The following is a 20,080-nucleotide window of genomic DNA, read 5'->3' as shown; positions in this document are numbered from 1 at the left end:
ATGTACTGTGGCATAGACCAGGAACAACTGTGATTGGCATTTCTAGGCTCTGTGGCTACTTTATTAGGCTCACCTTTTTCATACCACTTCACTTTCAGAAAAGCCAGAGTTGTTCTTTGTGGTGGCTGTGCAGATTGAATGGCGTAAACCGAGGTCATGGGCATGTCAGTGGATCCATCTTGAGGTGCTACGTGATTCGTGTTTAAAGGATCGACTGTCGCTATGAAGGGGATACACGTGGTCAGGCAGAAGGCTTAGGTGGGTGTTACAGCGGCACGTTGTCTTAAAGTTGTGTTATGTGACGGTCGGTGGCTGGCCTTTATGTCACCTTCAATAAGGAAGAGAAATTCAAAGTTTTTATTGTACCAAGCGGTTTGCTAGCTTTTTAGGTTTTGATTTTTAACTCCCCCCCCCCCCCCCCCTTATTTACATAATAAAAACAAGTGACAGAATTGCCAGTTGAGGCCATCTTCAATGACACGAAATAAAATGAACCCCCAGCACAAGAGTGGGCAGAGCCTCGGGGCGCGCGGGTGAGCCCTGCTGGTTGTTGCTCTTTCTGTCACTCCACATCCAAGTATGCTCGGCATCTGGGGTCTTGCTGCAGAATTCCTTCTCTCTGTGTACCAAGCTGTTTCAAAGGAAGTGCGTCTTGTTGTTGTTGCTGCTGCTGCTGCTACATTCCTCAGTGACGCGGATGGCAGTAGTGCGGCCGTAGCCTGGACCTGAAAGGTAAGGTGGCTTCAGATCTAAAGGGTGGTGGAAGTACACGTGCTGGACCAGTACTGAGACCTCTCACATCACCAGTTCTTTCCTCCTCAGGTCCGCCTTCAGTTATTGGAGCACACATTAGAGCGGTGGTCCTTAATCACGGTCCTGGAGGCCCGCAGTGGCTGCAGGTTTTTGCTCCAACCCAATTGCTTAATAAGAAGCCCTTATTGCTCAGGTGTCTCTCCTGCTTCACTTTAGTTGTCTCGCTCATTAAGATTTTGAACCCTTATTGCTTATTTTAGTCTTAAACTGCTATATTCTTGGTTTTTAATTGCTCCTAATTAATAACAACATGCAAATGACAAAAGAGACCAGCATTTCTCCATTTAGCTGGTTATCATTTACACCTATGTGTGTATTTATTAGGCACTATTGGGTTTAATTAAATACTTGTAAGGAAATTGAAGAGAAAAAAGTGAAGGACTTAGAGTTACTCGTCCATTTTGGCCTTATAATCATTTGGATGATATCCTTAGAAAGGAGAAGAAAATCCAGGATATGAGAATGACCTGACATAGCAGAGTTAAAGCACAAACAAGCCATGAAATTAAATTATTGGCAAGAATTACTTACTAATTAAGCAACCGGGTTAGAACAAAAAACCTGCAGCCACTGCGGCCCCCCAGGACTGGAATTGAGGACCCCTGCACTAGAAGATTGGACCGTAATGGATACACACTCGTGAGTCGGAGAGTCTTGGCTCTGAACCTGGCATCTTGCAGAGTTTCTTTCCAACAAAATCGTAACTTACAAGCAAACATATTGGTGATGTCAGATAGAATCGACCTCCACATTCAGGAGAAAGAGGCTCCCCAAGTTCTTCAGCTTATCACTCATCTTCTCACGTTTGATCTCAGAATGAATTCCACACGAAAACTTGTCACACCCAAGCTGCACCCCTCAAGTCATTTCATTTTTTTTGAGTTAAAATTGGGGGTGGCTTTGATGCCCTATAAGCAGATATTGGGGGGGGGGGGGGGGGGTTTAGGATAAATCCCTGAGTACCTCACATTATGGGGGTAACTGGGGGAGATCAACAATCACTGAACAACTGTTGGAAATGTGGAATCTGACCCCAAATCAGGCCACTTCTCCAGTGACGTGTGTGGTGCAATGGCCCACCCAGCTCCTTCACCCCACCGGCTGCGTCTGTAGCACAAGTCCGGTGTCTGTGCTTCAACCGGGACCATTTCATGGAAGTTCTTCTTGCAGAGGCCTGCACCCTTGACTCGGTCACTTCTATGATGTGATGAGAATGTTACTGCAGTGATGGGCAGACGAAGCCCCATGAAACATCTGAGGCTTCTCTCTGATTGTGCCGAAAATAGTGACATCTGCTGGATTGCAGAAGTACTAGCAACCATGAGCTCCACGTAGCCCAGGTACCCCAAGAACACCAAGTCCAAGTTGCAGTGGGGCTGCAGCCGATCTACACAGCTGGTCAGGTTTGGCCGATGAAAGCCGCGTGTCTTCATCCTGAGACTGGAGATCAGATCATTCCACAGCTTTGGATCGTTTCTTATTGCTAAAAGGTCAACCTCCCTGCTGTCATTTTATTAATCCGCACTCTCTGGATTGTCCGTGCTGAGCGGTACATCAAGGTGTTGCAGCCATGTTGCTGATGGAGATGCTGGAGGTGGACTTGACCTCCCTTTGTAAAGGAGTTCTTGTCACAGGGCACCTTCTGGATCGGCGTTATAAAGTGAAATGATGACAGAGTCTCGTGTGACAACTTGGGTGGGCCGCTTCACCAAGTGCTGAATCTGCCAAGCCGTCTTTAACAAAAGAGCGAGGGCGCTGGGCACAGCCATTCGACTGACTCGCTGGGCCTTCTTGAAAATTTCAGCCGGAGACATTTCCTGATTTCTTTGGGGTCTGAGCAGAGGTCCCCCATCATGACACATGCTCCTCGCTGGCAGCTGCCACAACGTTATTTTAGTGGTGGTGCTCTGACCGATTTCTGATCAGAGTTGCACACAAGTGCATCTTCCTTTTTTTTTTTCTTCTATTTTTCTATCTCCGTGGTTTGAAATCTTCTGACCTTTGTTCAGCCTTTCATTTTCTGCAGCTGGCAGGGCAATTTCATGCAAACAGAACGTGGAAGGAAATTCTTTCTGAAATCGGGGGCTTTCCACATCGCCGATGTGTTTTTAATTAACGCTCGACTCCTGCACTCAGCACTTTTGTTCCCGTTCACTCTGCTGGCCGCTCATTCCTTTCTGTCTCACACTTGGTGCTCCAGGCCTCCTCTTCTCCAGGTGCCATCGGACCATGCAGAGGTTTGGAGGATGGAAGGTTAAGGAGGGGCAGCATTTCAGAGGTGGAGTGGGAGTGGGGTCCTCACGTGCCAGGGTGGGGTGGCATTTTTTTTAATAACCTTAAGGTAACACCGTTTTGGTTCAGTAAGTCAGAACTTCACCCTACTGTGCTACAAATCTCTCAGAGCTCTTTGTCCGGGTTTCTCCTGACTGAGTCCAAGAAATATGAAAGGCGCAGCAAAATCATGGAAACAAGGAATAAGCATAAGAAATAAAATTTAAAAAATAATAATAGGATATAGGATATGAAAGAACAGTCCCGATAAGCAGGTCACACACACACTCATGTGAGTGCAAAGTTTATTAAATCCGCTGTGACCGTTGGTGGAGCTTCATGGCCCCGCCGATGTGGCATCTGACGTGTGGTGTCATCACACTGAGACGCTGCCCCTCTGTCTTCAGGGATACCATCTGGAACCACCGGGTCGCATTCCTTCAAGAGCAGGTTTTGACCAAGTGGACCGCCTTCACCATCTGGAATGCTGGGAAGCAGGGCCGTAAGCTGTACCGCAGCCTGTCTCCAGCCAATCAGAAAAAGGTAGGCCTTGTAAGGTGAAAGCATCTTGAAGGGCATTCTGTGTGGTGGATTATGGGGTTGGGGGGGGGCGGCACTTTTTTTTAATAAAAGGGGACAGTGGGACATTCAACTGGCCCTCATTTTAAATAAATGGATGAAGGTTTGTGCTCTTGCTGTCAAGGTGTGGGACGGTGGGTCAGCCATTTGAACTTCACTCTGCAGACTTGAGCCTGGTGTGGTGGGGCATCTTCACAGCTTCCTGCCTCTGCCTAACGTTGTGACACAATATGAAGGAACTCTGAGACAAAGGTGCTCATGCTAATGAGATGTTCTTTTTATTTTATTTTTTAGGTCACTGCTTTTTGTGACGTTGATGAGAACAAGATAAAGAAGGGCTACTACACTTACGAGGAGTCGGAGGTCAGTAAGCAGACGTCGCATGTCCTGTGCAGGGGTAGCCATATTGCCAGTGAGCTCTGCTGTCACCACTTTTATCAACAGGATGATCTCCATATACACTTTATTTTTTTTTAAACTGCCTTCTGCCCCTCAGGAAATTCAAGCACATCAGCATACAACACCATTCAGACTGCCAGCTGGCGTGTGCCAAGAGGCCGGTGGGACATCTCTGGTTACCAAACACTGAATAAGCTGCAGACACGTCCTGTTAGTGGGGACTGAGATAACGAGTGTCGTACCAGGGGTCCCCCTTGTGAAAGTCAAGACAGGTCACAATAAACTTGTTATCCTTGTTAATGGCACGAGGGGGTGGTATCAGATTCACGCGAGTAAAGGACGGGACAGACAGTCTGGCCACACCCGGGCACACTCTGTAGTGTGGGAAGTTTGCAAGTGGACCCGGTGCCACTAAAGTGGTGGTGCTCTCCTGTGAAGACGGACGTCTAATATGACATTCCCAATGACCGAGGCCAACTGGTCTGTGACTGATTAGGATAAAATGGAACAGGTTTGATGTGACTCTCTGGTCAAAGGGGTGAGAGGTGAGAACCAGAGAGGGTTCAGCCGGACTCACAATACATAGAATGTGGCGACGCAGAATGAGGAACACGCGGGTTTGAAGCTCACAGACTGACGAGAAGCTCGTCTGTCTGATGTCTCGTATTTCACAGACCATAACAGGATAGAAAGAAAGGGCAGGGGTCACTGCTGAACCCACTGCACGTTCATTAACCCTTCATACTTCGCTGGCTCTGTCAGCACGCTATTGGCTATCAGAGAAAGGGGCGTGCACGAGTGCTCAGTCAGTGAATGTGACATGGGCTGCCATCTTCAGTCATGCAGTTTGACACCGTGTGGTGACGAGATCAACAAGTGCAAGTCTGACAGGTCCCACGTAAAAACATCACGTAATGTGACATCGGCTTAAGGGGAGCTCCTCAAGGGTACGTGCTGGCCGCTGTAAAGGGTATCTGGAGCCAGGCTTATAAAGCCCCTGCATTCGGTATATGGGGGTCTTAGATTTGGGAAGGACCCTTGCTTGATGGGTGACAAGCCAGTGGGGTAAACAGGAAGGCTTAGGGTCTTTGTTAGTTTCGACCCTCAGGCTTTGACTGTTCGTCTGCTTTTGTTACTTTCGTCTTTCAGGTTTTCAGTTGGGTTCGACGATATGTGACGATACACGATGATACGCAAATACCCCCTACAGTCCACACCCTGTTCATTCATTCATGTGCGCTAAATGTCTTTCTGCAGAAACTGAACCTCCTGTTCCTTCATCTGGGGGTCCATCTGCATTTCCTATAGCAGCAGCTTATTGTGCCCACTGTTCGATTTGGATATTTGACAGAGGGTCTCTACTTGTGACATAAGAGGAAACCGTTGTGTCTTGTCATGCAGTGATGTGTCCTTTTTGGATTTTGCTCCCTAGGAGAGACCAAAGCCCAGGATTCCTATCCGGCATTTTAAAGACAGCAGCCCTCCTTACATCGTCTGCGTCAAGCTGGTAAGTGAACTGCCAGTCCTGGGATGAAAGGTGGGCTCAGATAAGCCACGGCGCTGATGACACCATTTGTCACTTGCACTCTTTGTGTGCCCCTGGCACAGTTGTTTGTATGTTGTGGTGTCGTCCGCGTCTTCTGTCCTCTCTGCTGATTCTCCCTTCTGCCACAGCCGTTTCTCCTCCTCAACTCTCGGCCCCCTTATACTTGTACTGTATTGTGGGGGCTCAATCTTAATGCTTGTTTACTTGGTGTAATGGTGGCTGTGATAAGACACCCCAGCGGACCATTGGATCAAAGAGTTATGTAATCTAGAGACCCCAACTTTGATTCGTGCTGCTGCTGTCTCCGGGAAGAGGAGGAGTAGCTACCAGGGGGTGCCATATCAGACACTTGTTGCCCCTGTGCTTTAAAGCATGGGAAGAGAAGGGACCCTTTAACTGAACCAGTTAATGCTGACCATGTCTTTCTGTGGTGCTGCCAGCGGGGACTTTGAGCTCCAACCTCTAAGTAGCCTGGCATCGCACAGCTGGAGGCTTAGTGATCTTGAAACAGGAAGTGTCTCTCCCAACATGTCCCCTCAAGCTATTGATAGACTGACCTTTTGCTGACCCCTGCTGGGCGTTGGGGGATGAAAGATTTAGGGAGAAACGCAGGGCATACAGTGGGGCGAGTAGTTGGGCACCATCGGGGTGAAGTTGTTTGAGTGGTAGTGGAAGAAGTGTTGAGGAGCCCAGCAGGGGGCGCATACCCTGTGTCTGTGCGTGGATCACAGTGTTCTGTAAAAATGAGACACTAATCTGAGGTGCAGTACGGTAGGGTTGGGTGTACCCCACAGTCCTGGACATGCTAGCCCCCTCTTCATCTTCTGTCTCTGATTGTCTCTCTCTCTCTCACACCCTTCACCACTTAATAGCTGATGTGTGGTGAGGGCACAGGTGCCTACTACATGTTAATGGTGTTTCATGTGTCCCCAATCCCCCCCCAACCCTCCCCTTTAAATCGCTATATTAAACGCGTTTGTCATTTTGAATTGTTATGGTGATGCAGTGGTTAGGAGTCCTGCCTTCCATTGGGTTTGAGTCCACAGGGTGGATGTGTGGTGTGAGGAGTTTGCCCATTCTCAGTTTTTATTCTCCATCCAGAGGAAGTTGATGTGCAACAGCATTTGTGCCAAGGAGCCTGCAATAAACTGGCCTCCTGGCCAAGGCTGGTTCCTGCTTGGCACCTCACGTCTCTCTGAATTGGAGAAGGCAGGTGCAAACAATGGATGGACAGATAAAGAGTAAGAAGTTAAAGTAAGCATATAATGTGAAAGATCGTCAGGATGAGGCACCACCTCAGCTTCACATTGTTGGAGATTCTCTTTGAGGATGCAGAATTGTTGTTTAATACTTGAAAACGATCAGGAAACCCAGGAGGGGAGACCTTGGAGGGGGCGGCACTAGGGTTTGGCGACAGGAATTAGAGGATGGCTGATGGATTTACGGGCTCTGGCGCACATTCAGCTCGGGCCCAGGCTGTGATTCACTCATGACTTGTGTGTTGCTTGCTTACTGGTTCTTCATGTTCTTCATGCCAAGTGAGCTCATTATCTGGAGGCTTTGCTTCTGCTTTGTCTTACGGTGCTATCTGACACACCCTGGTCTCTGTTTTTCGCAGGACATGACAGGTGGAGTTTTGGAGGAGAACCTGCACTCCCTGAACTTGGAGGAAGGGCGCGACTACTTCCACTTCAGCTGAGACCCCGGTAGTGAAGAACAGTGGAGAGGAGAGCCATACGGCGTCACAGACCCAGCAGCAATCTGGGAAGACTGGCGGGCATAATGCCAGGCTTTATGAACCGCTGCTCAGGGTCTCCCATTGGGCTGACCTGGAGACCCCCCTCTGTCTGGTGGTTGATGTTCCAGCAGTGGTGTCCTCCACAATGTTGAGGTAGATGCCCACCGGCTCATTGGGGTATGTAAGGCTCTTTATGAACAGACCACCAAGGAGATTTTATTTTACTTCTGTTGTTCCTGTTCTGTTTGTCATTGTCATTTGGTGTCACTTGTGTCATCTGTGTTTTAGGTTAATTAAATGGCTTTGTCACATTTGTTACATACTGTATAACACAGTGCCAGTTTTCTATTATTTGATGGTAATAATCAGATGTTAGTTTTTCAATGCAATACTGCGCACCTCAGACCCCCCCCTCCCGGGCCTCATGGTACTCCTGCTTGACTTTATATAACAATTTGAAATTGTTGCACACAAAAGGAACTTTTAGCGGCCCACTCCTCAGAACAGTCAACTCAATCACAGACCACTTCAGGAGATGACTGGCCCAGCTGGTGGGCCCCACCTGCCTGATGTGAGCAGACTGTAAGCCGGAAAGTCCCGGGTTCAAATCCCATTGTTGACTCAGCCAGCGCCTGTACCTGTACTGGGTATGTGAAGGGCTTTACATCAAAGGCGCCATATAGGAGGTGACCCTAATAAGTAAGATGGTTCATTTTTCTGTAAGGGTTGCTCTGAAATAAAGTTGATGTGTCAAGTTCAGCCAAACCATTTCTTGTAGATGGAGTTTGGTGGGGGTGGGGCAACAAAATGTCAATTGGAACAAAGAGAGCAGAAAATTCAAGAATTTAACATTTGAGCAGAATAAGAGGGAGTGGGAGTGTCTGCCACTGGGCCAGCGGGTACAGAAAAGCAGTCAGTGGGTGTGGGAACCTCACAGGTAAGTTTGAGCAGGACCCCCAGTCAGCCCCCCTTTGATACAAAATGTACTTAAATACAAACTGGCTACCTTATTGCAGAGAAACGGAGGACAGAATGTAAAAAAGGATTATAGATAATGGACAACAGGTGTGACACAATAATAATGGAGTCGTGACCAGCACTACGCGATTTAAACTGCAGTGCTACAGTTAGGATCATTCAGGTGGGACCAGCGGGCCAAGAAGGGGGCCAACTGACCATCTCCCTTTAGTTAACGGGTTTTTGGCCTGAGCTGTTCCTGCCTCACATTAATCCCAGTTTGTGTGTGTCCTGCGGTGGTTGGCACCCTGCCCGGGATTGGTTCCTGCCTTGTGCCCTGTGTTGGCAGGGATTGGTTCCAGCAGAACCTCGTGACCCTGTGTTCAGATTCAGCGGGTTGGAAAATGGATGGATGGATGACCATCCATAGCAGCACCGAATCAGACGACTACATTAAAAATAATGTGTATCGGGTGGGGAAAACAACTGATTATATGAAGTGAAGAACATTATCTGTAAATGATATATTTATTCTAATATAAAGGTCATTTTTTAGATTTGCGGCATTTCTTTCAGAGCTCCACTGTCCATGAAGGGGAGCAGTCATGCGACATTCACACGAATTGATGGCACATCCAGGAGTGCCAGGCGGCCACACGTGGGTTCAACGGGGAGAAAGAGGAGCTCAGTGGCGAGAGGTTGAGCTGCAGTGACCCCTGCTGGAGGTTTGACGTCAAGCTGTGTGAGGGGTAGGCTGACAGAGGCACTTGATTTGTCCCAAGGGGAAGTTTATATGTTGTGTGTAGCCAGGTGATCGGGAAAACCGAATGAAGTTCTTCTTCCAGTAGGGAGTTTGAGAAAGCCGTCTTACTGGGATTTGAAAAATTAGTGAAAAACATAAGAGACAACATGAGGCCGTGAAAGGGAACCAGAAGTGTGATTTTTGTGTATGTGTATTGTTGCCTTAGAACTTTGCCAGTGGCCTTAGATGTGCACTGAAGACAGTAGGAGAGCCTGCAGCCCAAAGAAATTACCCAGAATGCTGTGCAATTCCATCTGATTGGCAAGTTGAGTGCAAACAGGACAGGACGGCGGGCACATCAGCTATTTACGTTTGTTTGGCAGCGAGCAACAGAAAGCACAGCAGAGTCGAGGTGTAGACCACCAGAGCGCCACGCCGCTCACGAGCCAATCACAGTGACACAGCTGATGACGTTTAATGGCCTTTGCATTACGTGTCACTTATTTTGGGGGGGGGGGGGGCTCCTCAGAGTTTCTCCTTTGTAAGTCATGTGACATAAACGTGTAGTCCTATTGACTGCAGAACTCCGGTGCTCCGTTTCTTGTGCCGTCTCGGTGAGCGAAGCTGTGATTTTGTCGGTTCAAGTGAGACGAACACCTGCAGTTGAATCTGTTTGAGAAGTGAAGCCTTGACGAGGGGTTCAGTGTTTTAATTATATTAAAATCGCATCGATTAGCAGTATTTTTAACAAATAAAAAAATGTAAGTTGCACTCTGAAATGTATAGAAATACATTGGACTGGAATCTAGCGGAACGCATTGAATTCTCAGTCATACTGCCACTGTTGTACTGCGTGTGTGTGTGGAGGCCAACGTCCGCTCCAAGTTTGAATGTTGAGGACACGTTAAGTCAACGACCTGCGCAGCACATCAGCCTGACCCTAAGTTTTGAGTTTCTTTACACTCATTTGTGCCCAAACTGCCTGGCTGGCTGCTCATTGTGTGTTTAGGCTCATCAAAATCTGACACTGAAGGTCTTCTTCGGGATGACGTTAAACCTCCAGATGTGCGCTAACTGGGGCCTTGATGGGCACAGTGCCCTCTTGACCTCTGACCCAACAGCTCTCTGGGGGTATCGGGTCATCAGGCACACGCCACTTACTCAGTGTCCATTGAGGGCATCTTCCTGCCTTGGCCGTGCCCGTCCTGTACCACCACCTGAGAGCGGATGGTGAGTTGAGACCACAGACCTCCGTGTCACTGCAAAGCTCGAGCTCTTCAGAGGTTCAAGGGGGGCAGAAAATGCAGCACAACATTGAAGGATGGCACTGTCCTACCTGCTCCAGGCGAGTACAACAATTTAATTTGAAATCAAAGGCTTTACATTAAAAAAAGAAAAAGAAAAAAAAAAAAGCAGTCCTCATCACGGTCCAGCGGGCAGCAGCAGCACGAGGGGCCCGTGGGTCAGACTCCATCTCTGACTAGGACGGTTTCTGTAAAAGAAAAGAACAGGAGTGAACAGTCTGGCATTGCTGCCAACACCCATGCCAACTTGAGAGAGTGGTCTGTCCAGCTGTAATTAAGCCCGCTACTTGGGGTTCAAGGGCCGCTGCTTATTGTGAGGTTGTCGAGCAGAGAAGGGCAGGGTCCAGAGGGGATTCCTTGCCTGTGACACAAGGACATTTCTATTTATCGGTTCTTGCTGCTTAAATAAACTTTTTGGCACAAGAACATCAAATGCATTGACTGCTGTGCCCCCTGTTCATGTTTTATTGTCATATTTCATCATTGTATGGCTCAGGCACTGAATATGCAATCCACAGGGGCAGGGGCTGCCCAGGGAATGGTGTGCGAGTTGTGCCAAGTGATCCACACGCCCGAGTCAGGCCAGCAGACGCCCCCAGACCAGGGCCGGGTGTCCTGCCCACACTCCTGAGCGGCAGGTGGCTCTGAAAGCAGGAAGGCCTTGGAGCCGAGAGGGCAGACAGCTGTGGAGTCCACACTTGGCCGCCCACAATACTCCGAGGCTTTGCCCAGGGTCCTGTCTGGATTGCTACTTCATAACTGGCTCCAGTCTCCCCTGTGGTACCGGCCAGGTGGGCCTTCCATTAGGGGTAGCCCTGTTTTTGATCCAATTACTAACAACATAAAACATTCAAATGTTCTTAATAAACAAATGAACAGGCCTTGAGAATCGATCCTGCATGACAACCTGTGGCTGACTGTACTGATCTGTGCCACTCCTCCCAGTGAAATATTCATGGAAGTTGGTGAAGTTCAATTCCAGTTCCAGCTCAAGGAATTCAATTGGAATTGAGCAGACGTTGTGGGCCCTGACTGGCACAGGTATGTTCACCGGGCCAAGCGGGTCGTGGCTGATCCACAGGACACCTCCGATGGACAGTTGAGGCGAGAGGCAAATGTTTCACGATTGCTCAGACTGCCCCTTACCTGAGTGCCCAAGACGGGCTTCTGCACCCCCAGCAGCTCACACAGCTGATTCCTTTGCTCTCGGACCTCTGGCAGTTCAGCTTCCCTAGAAACAAAACAAAAGAAATGGCATGAAGAACATTCAGGTCTCACTTCCACAAACACTGAAGGGGCCACATTGGCGGTCCCACTGCTGCTGGTGACTGTCCCCCAGTCGGCCCAAACCCCCTGACTGCTGTTCGATGCAAACCCACAACGTGTTTCAAGCTTAGGACTTGCAAGTATTTTCACCTCCTCTAAGGCAGTGCAGAGGGGCTTCTGCCATCGGGGTCATCTAAAGTGGGACAAAATTGCTCCACAGAGGTAAGACTGACCAGCAGTCCCACACAAGCGTCCGCTTCTCCTCACCAACATTTAGTCATTAAAGTTAAGTCGGTCAGATCTGGCCTGCCAGAGGCACAGTATGGTCTCCAGCACCTTCACCCCATTACGGGGGGGCGGGCTCACTGGCTTAAGAAGTTGGTCCTGCTATCCTCTCTTCAGAATGAGGGTCTCTCTTAATTTCACGGGAGTGAATTCTTCGGATTGCTCCTTGTTTGATTATTCCCCTGAGATGTGAGGGGGTCACCCTACGAGCCTCCATAATACCGAGGGGATAATCGAGAGGAGTCTGCCAGGGCAGATTTTGGAGGGATGGACAGAAAGAGGATCAGATTGGCCCACCGCTGTGTGTTACTCTCCTGGACTGGGGCACAAAACCAAGACAAACCGGGCAGAGGTGCGTGTTTTGCACATAATGTGGGAACCGCATTGTAAGAGACTGACGACTCAAAAGATGGACGGAAGAGGAACAGAACCTCGTCCCACTCGCTCCTACCACCCAAACCAACACGAGAGAATAGACCTCGCCGTCCGCTGAACTGTCACCAGCAGGATGGAGTCATGACTTTAAACAAAAAGCAGCCCTGACTCATCCCAGTCACGTCCGAGGTGACGCTGCACCCCACTGCCCTCCAGCAAAATAGATCAGAATACGCAGACGACTTGACTCCGAAACTGGGATGAGTAATACACAAGTCAGGCCTCTTGGCAAAGGGCAGGCCGTGGGCATCAAAGGTGCAGTTTGCTAAAATATGTCAGCCTGACGCAGACCGCGCTCTTCAGATGGGGTCTTCGGTTTTGTACTGGGATGGGCTCCAGCTTCCCCACAGCCCTGCCTGGCATAAACAGGTTTGAAAACGGATGGATGTTTGTGGGCCAAGGAAACCAGGAATATCAAAGTGGAGAAAATCTAATCGTGATAGGAGAGAATGCGATAGCAGTGTGGGGTATAAATCGGGCAGACCAGCGAGCAGTGACCTGAACGTGCCATGATAGCTGGCGCCACATGTGTCGGTGGAGGCTTCTGCTTGTTCCCTTTTGGCTTGACGACGAGAACCACTTCATCTTTTTGGGTTTTCACTCCTGTTTGGCCCATTTTCCCCTATAGGGTGGTCTCTAGTTCTCCCACTAGGGTGTGTTGCTCTGGTTGTCCCCCTTGCCGAGTGTTCTCCTCGGCGCCAGGCACAGCCGTACCCTCGGTGTATTGTGACGTCTCTCACTCAGTCACAGAGCTCTGCGTTCAGCATATGACAAAGTCAAACAAGCCGTGGGGCTCCTGCAGGGATGAGAGGTGACCACCAGGGGGCACTCAGCTGGAAATACAACGGATACGATTTGGTCGGAAGGAAAGAAGAATGTCTGCGTTGTGAAGTTTACAAACGGAAGGGCGACTCGTCTGCTGACGTCTCATGTGCGTCACACCTCAAGAGAACATAGCAAAGTAAAAGGGGGGCCGAGCTCACGAGCTGAGGCACTCAACTCACAGGTCACAGTAACGGTGCCGAGAAGTCCTGACACCTCCCCTGAAATCGCGTAATGTGACATTCTGTCCGACTCAAACACGTAGCGGGACCCCGGCCCTGGCAGGGGGAGTCATTTCAGTCCGTCCGTGTCCAGCTGGTGGCCAAGTCGTCTGTCGTAATCGGCTTGATGTCTGCTGTGCCCGTGTGTTTGCCCCTTCAGTGTACAACGCCCTGCCAGTGAGTGTCCAAGGCCATCATCTTACCAGTTAGTGTCACTGAGGATCGTCATCACCTCATCTATCACCTCGGGCTCAATGACATCATCATACATCAGCAGGGTCTCGTATAGCTGACTGGCTGTAGTTGTTCTAATCTGAAAGAAAAGAAGAAAAAATAGAAAAGTCTAGTAAGTCGAGGGGCACAGCTGGGCGCCAGCACTCTCTACCATCTTGTAGCTCCGGTGGGCAGATTGACTCCTGCTGTGGTGGACGTTGCAAGCCAATCCCAACTGGCCAGGAAGGAGGGGACTGGAAAAAACTGCCCCTAACCGGTCTAACAGCCTGACCCCAAGAGGTTGAAGTTGTGCCCATGGTGTACCCTGGGGGCCAACAAAGTCTCCCACTCACTCACCGCAAAAGGCCCCCTGAACCACAGTGGGGCTGCGCTGGACGCCTTCCAGTTTCCTCGTGAACAGCTGCCTCATTGGCTACAGCCAAGAAAACAATGGGGGGCTTATGCCGTGCCGAGCAGCGAAGACCACGGGGAATGCAGATGGAAAGATTTTTATTGGATCAAGATGTGTAAATCACTTGTATTTATTGGTTTATGATCCATCTGATTTAAAGCACATTAGTGCTGCAGCACGCCTTGAGCCCCCGGAATCACGCAAAAGCACGACCCCGCTAAGGAGGGCCGGCGGGGTCAGAGGTGAGCATTAAAAATAGCTGCTGCTTCTGCAACCCATTTGTCAGTGAAGCACAAATGAAAGCGCTTGGCTCGAGGGGGCCGGGTCGGCCTGGGGGTCTCGCGTGCACTCCCTGCTCCGTTTCTCTGACCGTTGTGACGCCATAGCCCAGAACTCCCCCTAAAAACACAAGGAAGCCCTCGAGACTCACCACAGGGAAGGGATGGCAGAGGAGCAGCAAGAGCTGGAAAAGCACCTTCTTCCTAATGTCCCCCTGGAACTGCACCAGTCCACAAAACCTGAAACGGCAGAGGTGACACGCAGTGAGGAAAAGGGGGCAGGCACTAAACGAGGGGTTGTTTGGGACCCCGCGGTGCCCTTAGGGTCTCCCATTCACTGTTCATTTAAAGGTGCCAGTCTCGGGGGACACCAAGCTTGGCAGAAATGTCTGGCATACAAAATAAACGAGAATTAAAAGTGTGAGTCATGTGACAAAGTAAGAGCCCCCCCCCAGGACATGGTGGTGGCCTTTCTTAACATGCAGCATGTGCACTCATCAAGATCTGATCTTCACTTACAGTCCCCATAAATAAGTAAAGGTGGCGCAATTAAAACGTAAGCCCACCCTTGGCTCCAGTAGCTGGCATGGCCCCCTCATGTTGGTGTTTCCTCTGTCTATCGACTGGGAGAGCGTACGTCACTCCTCCATGCAGCTCTTGTCATGTTTGAGGGGGTCTTTTTTTTTTTTTTCTTTTTCCAAAATCCCCATCACAAGCCTCCATTTCTTTCTCACCAGACATTCCCTGGTGGACCTACTGGTACGTTTAGGGTCGTTGGCACAGTTCATGGCCCATTTTTGGTCGAGTTTCAATCATCTGACAGGTGGTCTTAAATTATTCTCAAGCCCTCTCTGGTAGAATGAAGAATTCCCGGGGGGGTTCTCTGACGGTGAGCTGCCCGGACCCTGACCATGTCCACCCACCGTGTTTTACAGCTGCTGTCTGGCTCTTCTGCTCAGACGCTCTCTTTGGTTTTCCTCAAACGTGGCTTCTGGTACTATGGGGTCTTCACCTCGTCTGTCCAGAGGTCCTGGTCTCTGCCCACTCTAGGTGTTCTTGGGTAGACCTTAGTGTTGCCCTGATGATCTTCTCCAAGAAGGCACACCTCTTACGTGGACCTCCATTCCTTTTTAGTTGCGTACCAAACCCGCCATTCAGCCTCAGGTCGTTGTGCTGCACTGGCCTTGTCACCTCTTTGGTCCTCGTGTGGAGTGACAGCAGCAGCAGCAGGTACCAAATGAGAATGCTACCCTTTGTGTCACCAGTGTGGCTCTTGTATGACTTGATGACACCTGGCCAGGGAACACAAATAAGCCAGTGGTTCAGGTGCCTCAAATAGGGGGGGCTACACATACAAAGTGTAAATCCCCTCGAGTCAGAGCTGGAAGTCCACACTAAAAGCTCTCATCCTACCAGTATGCTTGGGTAGAGTCACACAAATGACAACGAATGACAACTGTGTCACTCTCCAAATCGTTCAGGACTGCACTGTACAGTAACGGCCCACCTAGACGTACTGCCACGATTGAGAACAAAAAAAATAATAAGCAAGTGGTGGCCTCCATGGCAACAGAGGGCTGCGAAGCAGACAGGACAGTGGCATGTCCTTATTGTCACATGGAAGTCACACTTGCATGTGCTCGTCAAAATGTCCCACCACTGCTCATCTTGTAAAAACGTGAGCACAAAGCAATGACAGCATAAATTTGTGATGCCCCCTACCTCCCCAGTCGGGTACAGTACTGCTTTCCTTATGAAACATGCCACATTTGCCACCCACCCACCCAAGTCCTTTACTCACACGGATATGCTGGAGCGAAGCTTCTGGATGTCCTTGGACTTCTTGATTTCCTCTTTGCAGAGCCCAAGCAGGTCAACACTGAAGCTGTGACTGCAAGAAGAAGTGCAGCCATTAAGTCGGAGAGACTCCCAGTTTGAGGGCACCAACCAAATGGGCACACACTGGTCAACAGGACGAGAAACAAACCATCAAGTGCGTAAAAACAGAAAGGTGGGAAGGACAGCCCACCATGTCAGGGAGGCCAAGTGTCCACCCAGAATGGCGATGGCCTGGATGTATAGGTGGGTGTCGTTCAGCCGGCGTCACCACTTAAAGGTGGGCTCAACGACTGAGGGGCTTTCAGGCCTGCTCTGTTAACTAATTGCCAGGAGCAGAAAGTGAAGGGTTAAAAAGGCCAGCAAATCAGCAGCTTGGACAGACCTGGGGAGAGGACTACACGGGCCAGAGAAGGTGGCACCAGTGTGTGTCTCACTGTGTTTAGAAGGGGGTCCGACACCAGGCTGTGCATTCAGTCGTGTCACAAAGGGCTCAGACTGGAGGGGACTGACGTACTTGTCTTCTGCTGTGAAAACCTCAAAGCATCCATTGGCTAACATCTGGTCGAGCATCTTGAGCAGGGGGATGGACACCCTGGGGAGAAAAACCAGAAAAGACGGAGTTAGGAGGAGAGCCTGCGCTGTCGGACCCCCTTAACGGCCATTCGGCTGTGATTACCCAGCATGCATCTTGTCGCTTCACTTTTGTGAAGTTACGCCTCACAGGCGGAGCCCGAGTCACCCCACCAGGTATCTTAACATTTAAAGCTACTGACGTTTATACGCTTATTGAGGGGCACGGCCCCCTATGCGCGATTTCCCCCAACACACAATGTCTAGGAATGTAAGACGAGTTTCTTGTGGGCCTCGTGGTACATGCAAGGAAAATCAAAAACGATAAAACATTCAGATCCCCCAACAACCCATCACTTGATCTGGCGGGCAATCCTCACACTGCAAACGGGCAGCCTTGGCACTTACTGGGGCAGCCAGACTGTTTTGTGCCTTTGCCTCACAGACACGGGCTGAAATGTAAACGTGAAGTGCGGGTTTGACTTGTGCTGTCATTTTTGAGACCCCCCCCCCCCCCACAGTTGTTCCTGCCGTTGCCCCTTTATAATTTTTCACGCACAGTGGGCTGACCTGTCGTTGCGCTGATGATCCCTGAAGATACGCAGCAGGGTGCTGCAGAACTCGGTCAGGGCTCTTCTGTCCTGCTTGATGGTCTCCAGGTAACTGAACAGAGACTGACCCGAGTGGCGAACCTGCAAAGAAAGACCACCATACAGTTCACTGGGTCACCTATGGAAGCAAGCCAGCCGCCCACAAGTCGTCACAGACCCCCCCGGCATTGGTGGGCTCCCTGTGAGGCCAGTACGTCTTTAGAGCAATGAGCAGACCCTGGCTGTGACCTTCATTACTGATGCCAGGCTCAGAGCGGCCATCCCATTGTCCACCTCCAGATTTACCGGACCACTTGGTGTCACTGAGAGCCAGCTGGCACACTGAGTCACTAGTGAGGCTGCAGGCCATGCAGATGACGGGTTTATTACACAAGGGAGGGAGAAGTACAGGGAAAAAGAGCACATTACCACTGAGCTGCAGTCGTTTGAAGGAGTGGTCCCAAAATGAATGAACCCCCCCCCCCCCAAACCTGCAGGATTAACTGGGAGCAGAAGGTGAATACCAACGAGTCGGACTGACTGAGCTTCATGCCTTGGCCTCCGTTTCTAGCACTTGGCCCACAGAGCCTCAGAACTGCAAAAGTTGGCACTGTGAATAAAAAGCTCTGTCCGCTCCTCGGTGAGCAGCTTCCCGTCTCCTGTCAGGGGCACTCCATTCGATGCCAGTGCCCGGTGGGTGGCCTAATGGATAGAGAGCTAATCTGCATGCAGGCCAAGCTGGACACGCTGGCCATTTGGTTCATTGGCTTCACCCAAAAATGTCTTGGCATTTAGGAAGCTGCACGAGAGCGGGCGGCTCCTGGGGATGCTGCCCACCTTTTCAAAGGCGGCACCAGCAGGAAGTTCTGCAGCAACAACTACTTAAAAAGAAAAAAAAAAAAAACGACGTCGTATATCGAGAAAATGCTGGCTGCCAATCTGTTTAAGGTGGACGTCTCCTCTCTGCCAGGCACCCATGATGGGCACAAAGGGGAAGGAGACGCTCGAGCACTTAGCTATTTATAATGCGGGAGGAAATCCTGTGAAGAACGAGCCGCCGGGCCATGCCCATTTTTTTTTTTTTTTTAATTTCAACTCGTGGCAATGGAGGTACCTGTGTGTGTCATCGTAACGTGACACGTGTCACTCTAGGGGGTCTCCAGTGAGCCGATGGCTCAGACTGGCCACTGCCCACACTCGGTCTCGCGTGTGACTCCGCTTCAGATGACACAAAGGGGTTACGGCGAAACCTCACACGGTGGGTGCTGACCTAACCCAAACCCCCCCCCCATCTCTACACGTCACTGGCCTGCATGGCCCCCAAATCTCATCTTCTCCAGCATCTTTGGCACGAGGTGGCAGTAAGACGGGGCAGACCTCAGATGTGTAGGACCTGCACTGTCCTGTGGAATCCATGGCCAGAAAAACTGAGGCCACTAGCGAGTCAAACAGGTGTCTCTGAAATTTAGGAATATCAAGAATGGCATCCAGCTCCGAGTCTGGACTGGTCAGTTAGTAAATGCCAGTGTTTAGCAGCCTGACCGATAAATGAGATGGTAACGACCCAAAAGCAAAGTGAGAGGTGACTTGTGGGGGTACATGAAGCTGCAGGCCCACCGGCCTCACAATCTTCATTTTCATGAATGAGCGTGAAATGTGACCGACTGGCGCCATCTCCTGGGCACACAAGCACAACTTCTCAGTGCTCATTAACCGTCCACATGACTGCTGCGGCCTTCTCTTCAGTGCGTGGGGTGGCTGGTAGAGGGTGGCATGGCAGTTAAGGGTGACACTGAGAGACCACCTGCCCAAATGGAAAAAACTAAAGGAATGCAAGTCAAGTAAAATATATAAATACACAGCAAGCCAAAATGATGGTAACATTTGAATGGCAGAAACAATTTATTCACAAAACATACTTGATATGTGCAAACTGACTTACAGCTGGGGTGCCCAATACGTCGATTGCGATTGACTGGTAGATCGCGTTGCATTCAAAAAAATTTTTTTAAACGTTAGTCTATCAAATATCCTCTCTATGGCATTAGCCACTTGATTGACGTACAGGGCGGCCAGTCGGAGATCTCTCTTCTAACACGCTGGCCATCCGCACGCACAATCAAACGGTGAGCTACTGCAGAACTCCGGCTATCTAAGTGATCGCGTTGGCCTTCCAATTTATATCGACTATAAAGAAGGGATTTAAAAAAATGTGTTTGCGGAGGGCGTGGGCTGGATGTGGAATTGGAAGAGGACTTTTTTTTTCTCAACACAATGTCACAATCGAAGTGCGTTTGTCTGATCTGTCAGTCTGTCATTGATATTCCAAAGAAGGAAAATGTGGAAAGGCACTTCAAACTGTTCATAAAAACTACGAAACTGACTTCCTTCTGAAAAGCGATCCAAGAAAGGAAAAGGAGAGGGAACTAAAATCGCAGTTAAATCGGACAGCCGTCGGCTGAATTCAAAACGAAGGCAGACACACCGAAGCATCGTTCTGGGCGAGTCACTCGATCATTAAGTCCTTCCAAGATGGAGAGATGATAAAAACAGGCCTTCGTTGAGGCAGATGGCTTGGGAGAAATTCCTGCTGAGATTTCGTGACCCCTGGCCGGAGAAAAAGGAGTGTCTCCTCGTCATTAAACATGCAGAATACAAACAACTTAATAAAGATCAATGGCCGCTAGACTTGGCATTTTTTTTCCGATCTGACCAACATGTTGAATGAGTTTAATTTACAGCTGCAAGGAAAAGGCAAAACCCTGGTCAATATGATTAGCTCAGTTAGTGCTTTCAAATG

General features: G+C 49.8%; 2 protein-coding genes across 8 annotated transcripts in view; one reads left to right on the top strand and one right to left on the bottom strand.

Moving 5' to 3' along the window:
• b3gntl1 (UDP-GlcNAc:betaGal beta-1,3-N-acetylglucosaminyltransferase-like 1) overlaps nucleotides 1–7,682 on the top strand; it is a 202,296-nt gene extending 194,614 nt beyond the window's left edge. For 5 of the 7 annotated variants that reach the window (XM_028818654.2, XM_051918948.1, XM_051918950.1 and 2 more), the window contains 4 exons: nucleotides 3,492–3,627; nucleotides 3,958–4,026; nucleotides 5,495–5,569; nucleotides 7,227–7,679. In XM_028818654.2, the coding sequence (XP_028674487.1) occupies nucleotides 3,492–3,627; nucleotides 3,958–4,026; nucleotides 5,495–5,569; nucleotides 7,227–7,307 (361 nt within the window). In that variant the 3' untranslated portion in view covers nucleotides 7,308–7,679. Of the gene's footprint in view, nucleotides 1–3,491; nucleotides 3,628–3,957; nucleotides 4,027–5,494; nucleotides 5,570–7,226 lie in introns of all 7 variants that reach the window. The other 2 variants (XM_028818653.2, XM_051918949.1) reach the window with 2 other exon arrangements.
• A 2,698-nt stretch (nucleotides 7,683–10,380) lies between these two features.
• tbcd (tubulin folding cofactor D) overlaps nucleotides 10,381–20,080 on the bottom strand; it is a 125,938-nt gene continuing 116,238 nt past the window's right edge. The window contains exons 34-40 of the mRNA XM_028818650.2: nucleotides 17,261–17,382; nucleotides 16,635–16,712; nucleotides 16,083–16,172; nucleotides 14,434–14,521; nucleotides 13,582–13,691; nucleotides 11,496–11,580; nucleotides 10,381–10,537 (exon numbers count right to left, since the gene is read on the bottom strand). Of these exons, the coding sequence (XP_028674483.2) occupies nucleotides 10,526–10,537; nucleotides 11,496–11,580; nucleotides 13,582–13,691; nucleotides 14,434–14,521; nucleotides 16,083–16,172; nucleotides 16,635–16,712; nucleotides 17,261–17,382 (585 nt within the window). The 3' untranslated portion in view covers nucleotides 10,381–10,525. The remainder of the gene's footprint in view (nucleotides 10,538–11,495; nucleotides 11,581–13,581; nucleotides 13,692–14,433; nucleotides 14,522–16,082; nucleotides 16,173–16,634; nucleotides 16,713–17,260; nucleotides 17,383–20,080) is intronic.

Source organism: Erpetoichthys calabaricus, chromosome 14, assembly GCF_900747795.2.
Source record: "Erpetoichthys calabaricus chromosome 14, fErpCal1.3, whole genome shotgun sequence".
Classification (NCBI taxonomy): Eukaryota; Metazoa; Chordata; class Cladistia; order Polypteriformes; family Polypteridae; genus Erpetoichthys; species Erpetoichthys calabaricus.
The sequence above is the reverse complement of the archived record's forward strand: the minus strand, read 5'-3'. Positions and strand labels throughout refer to the sequence as shown.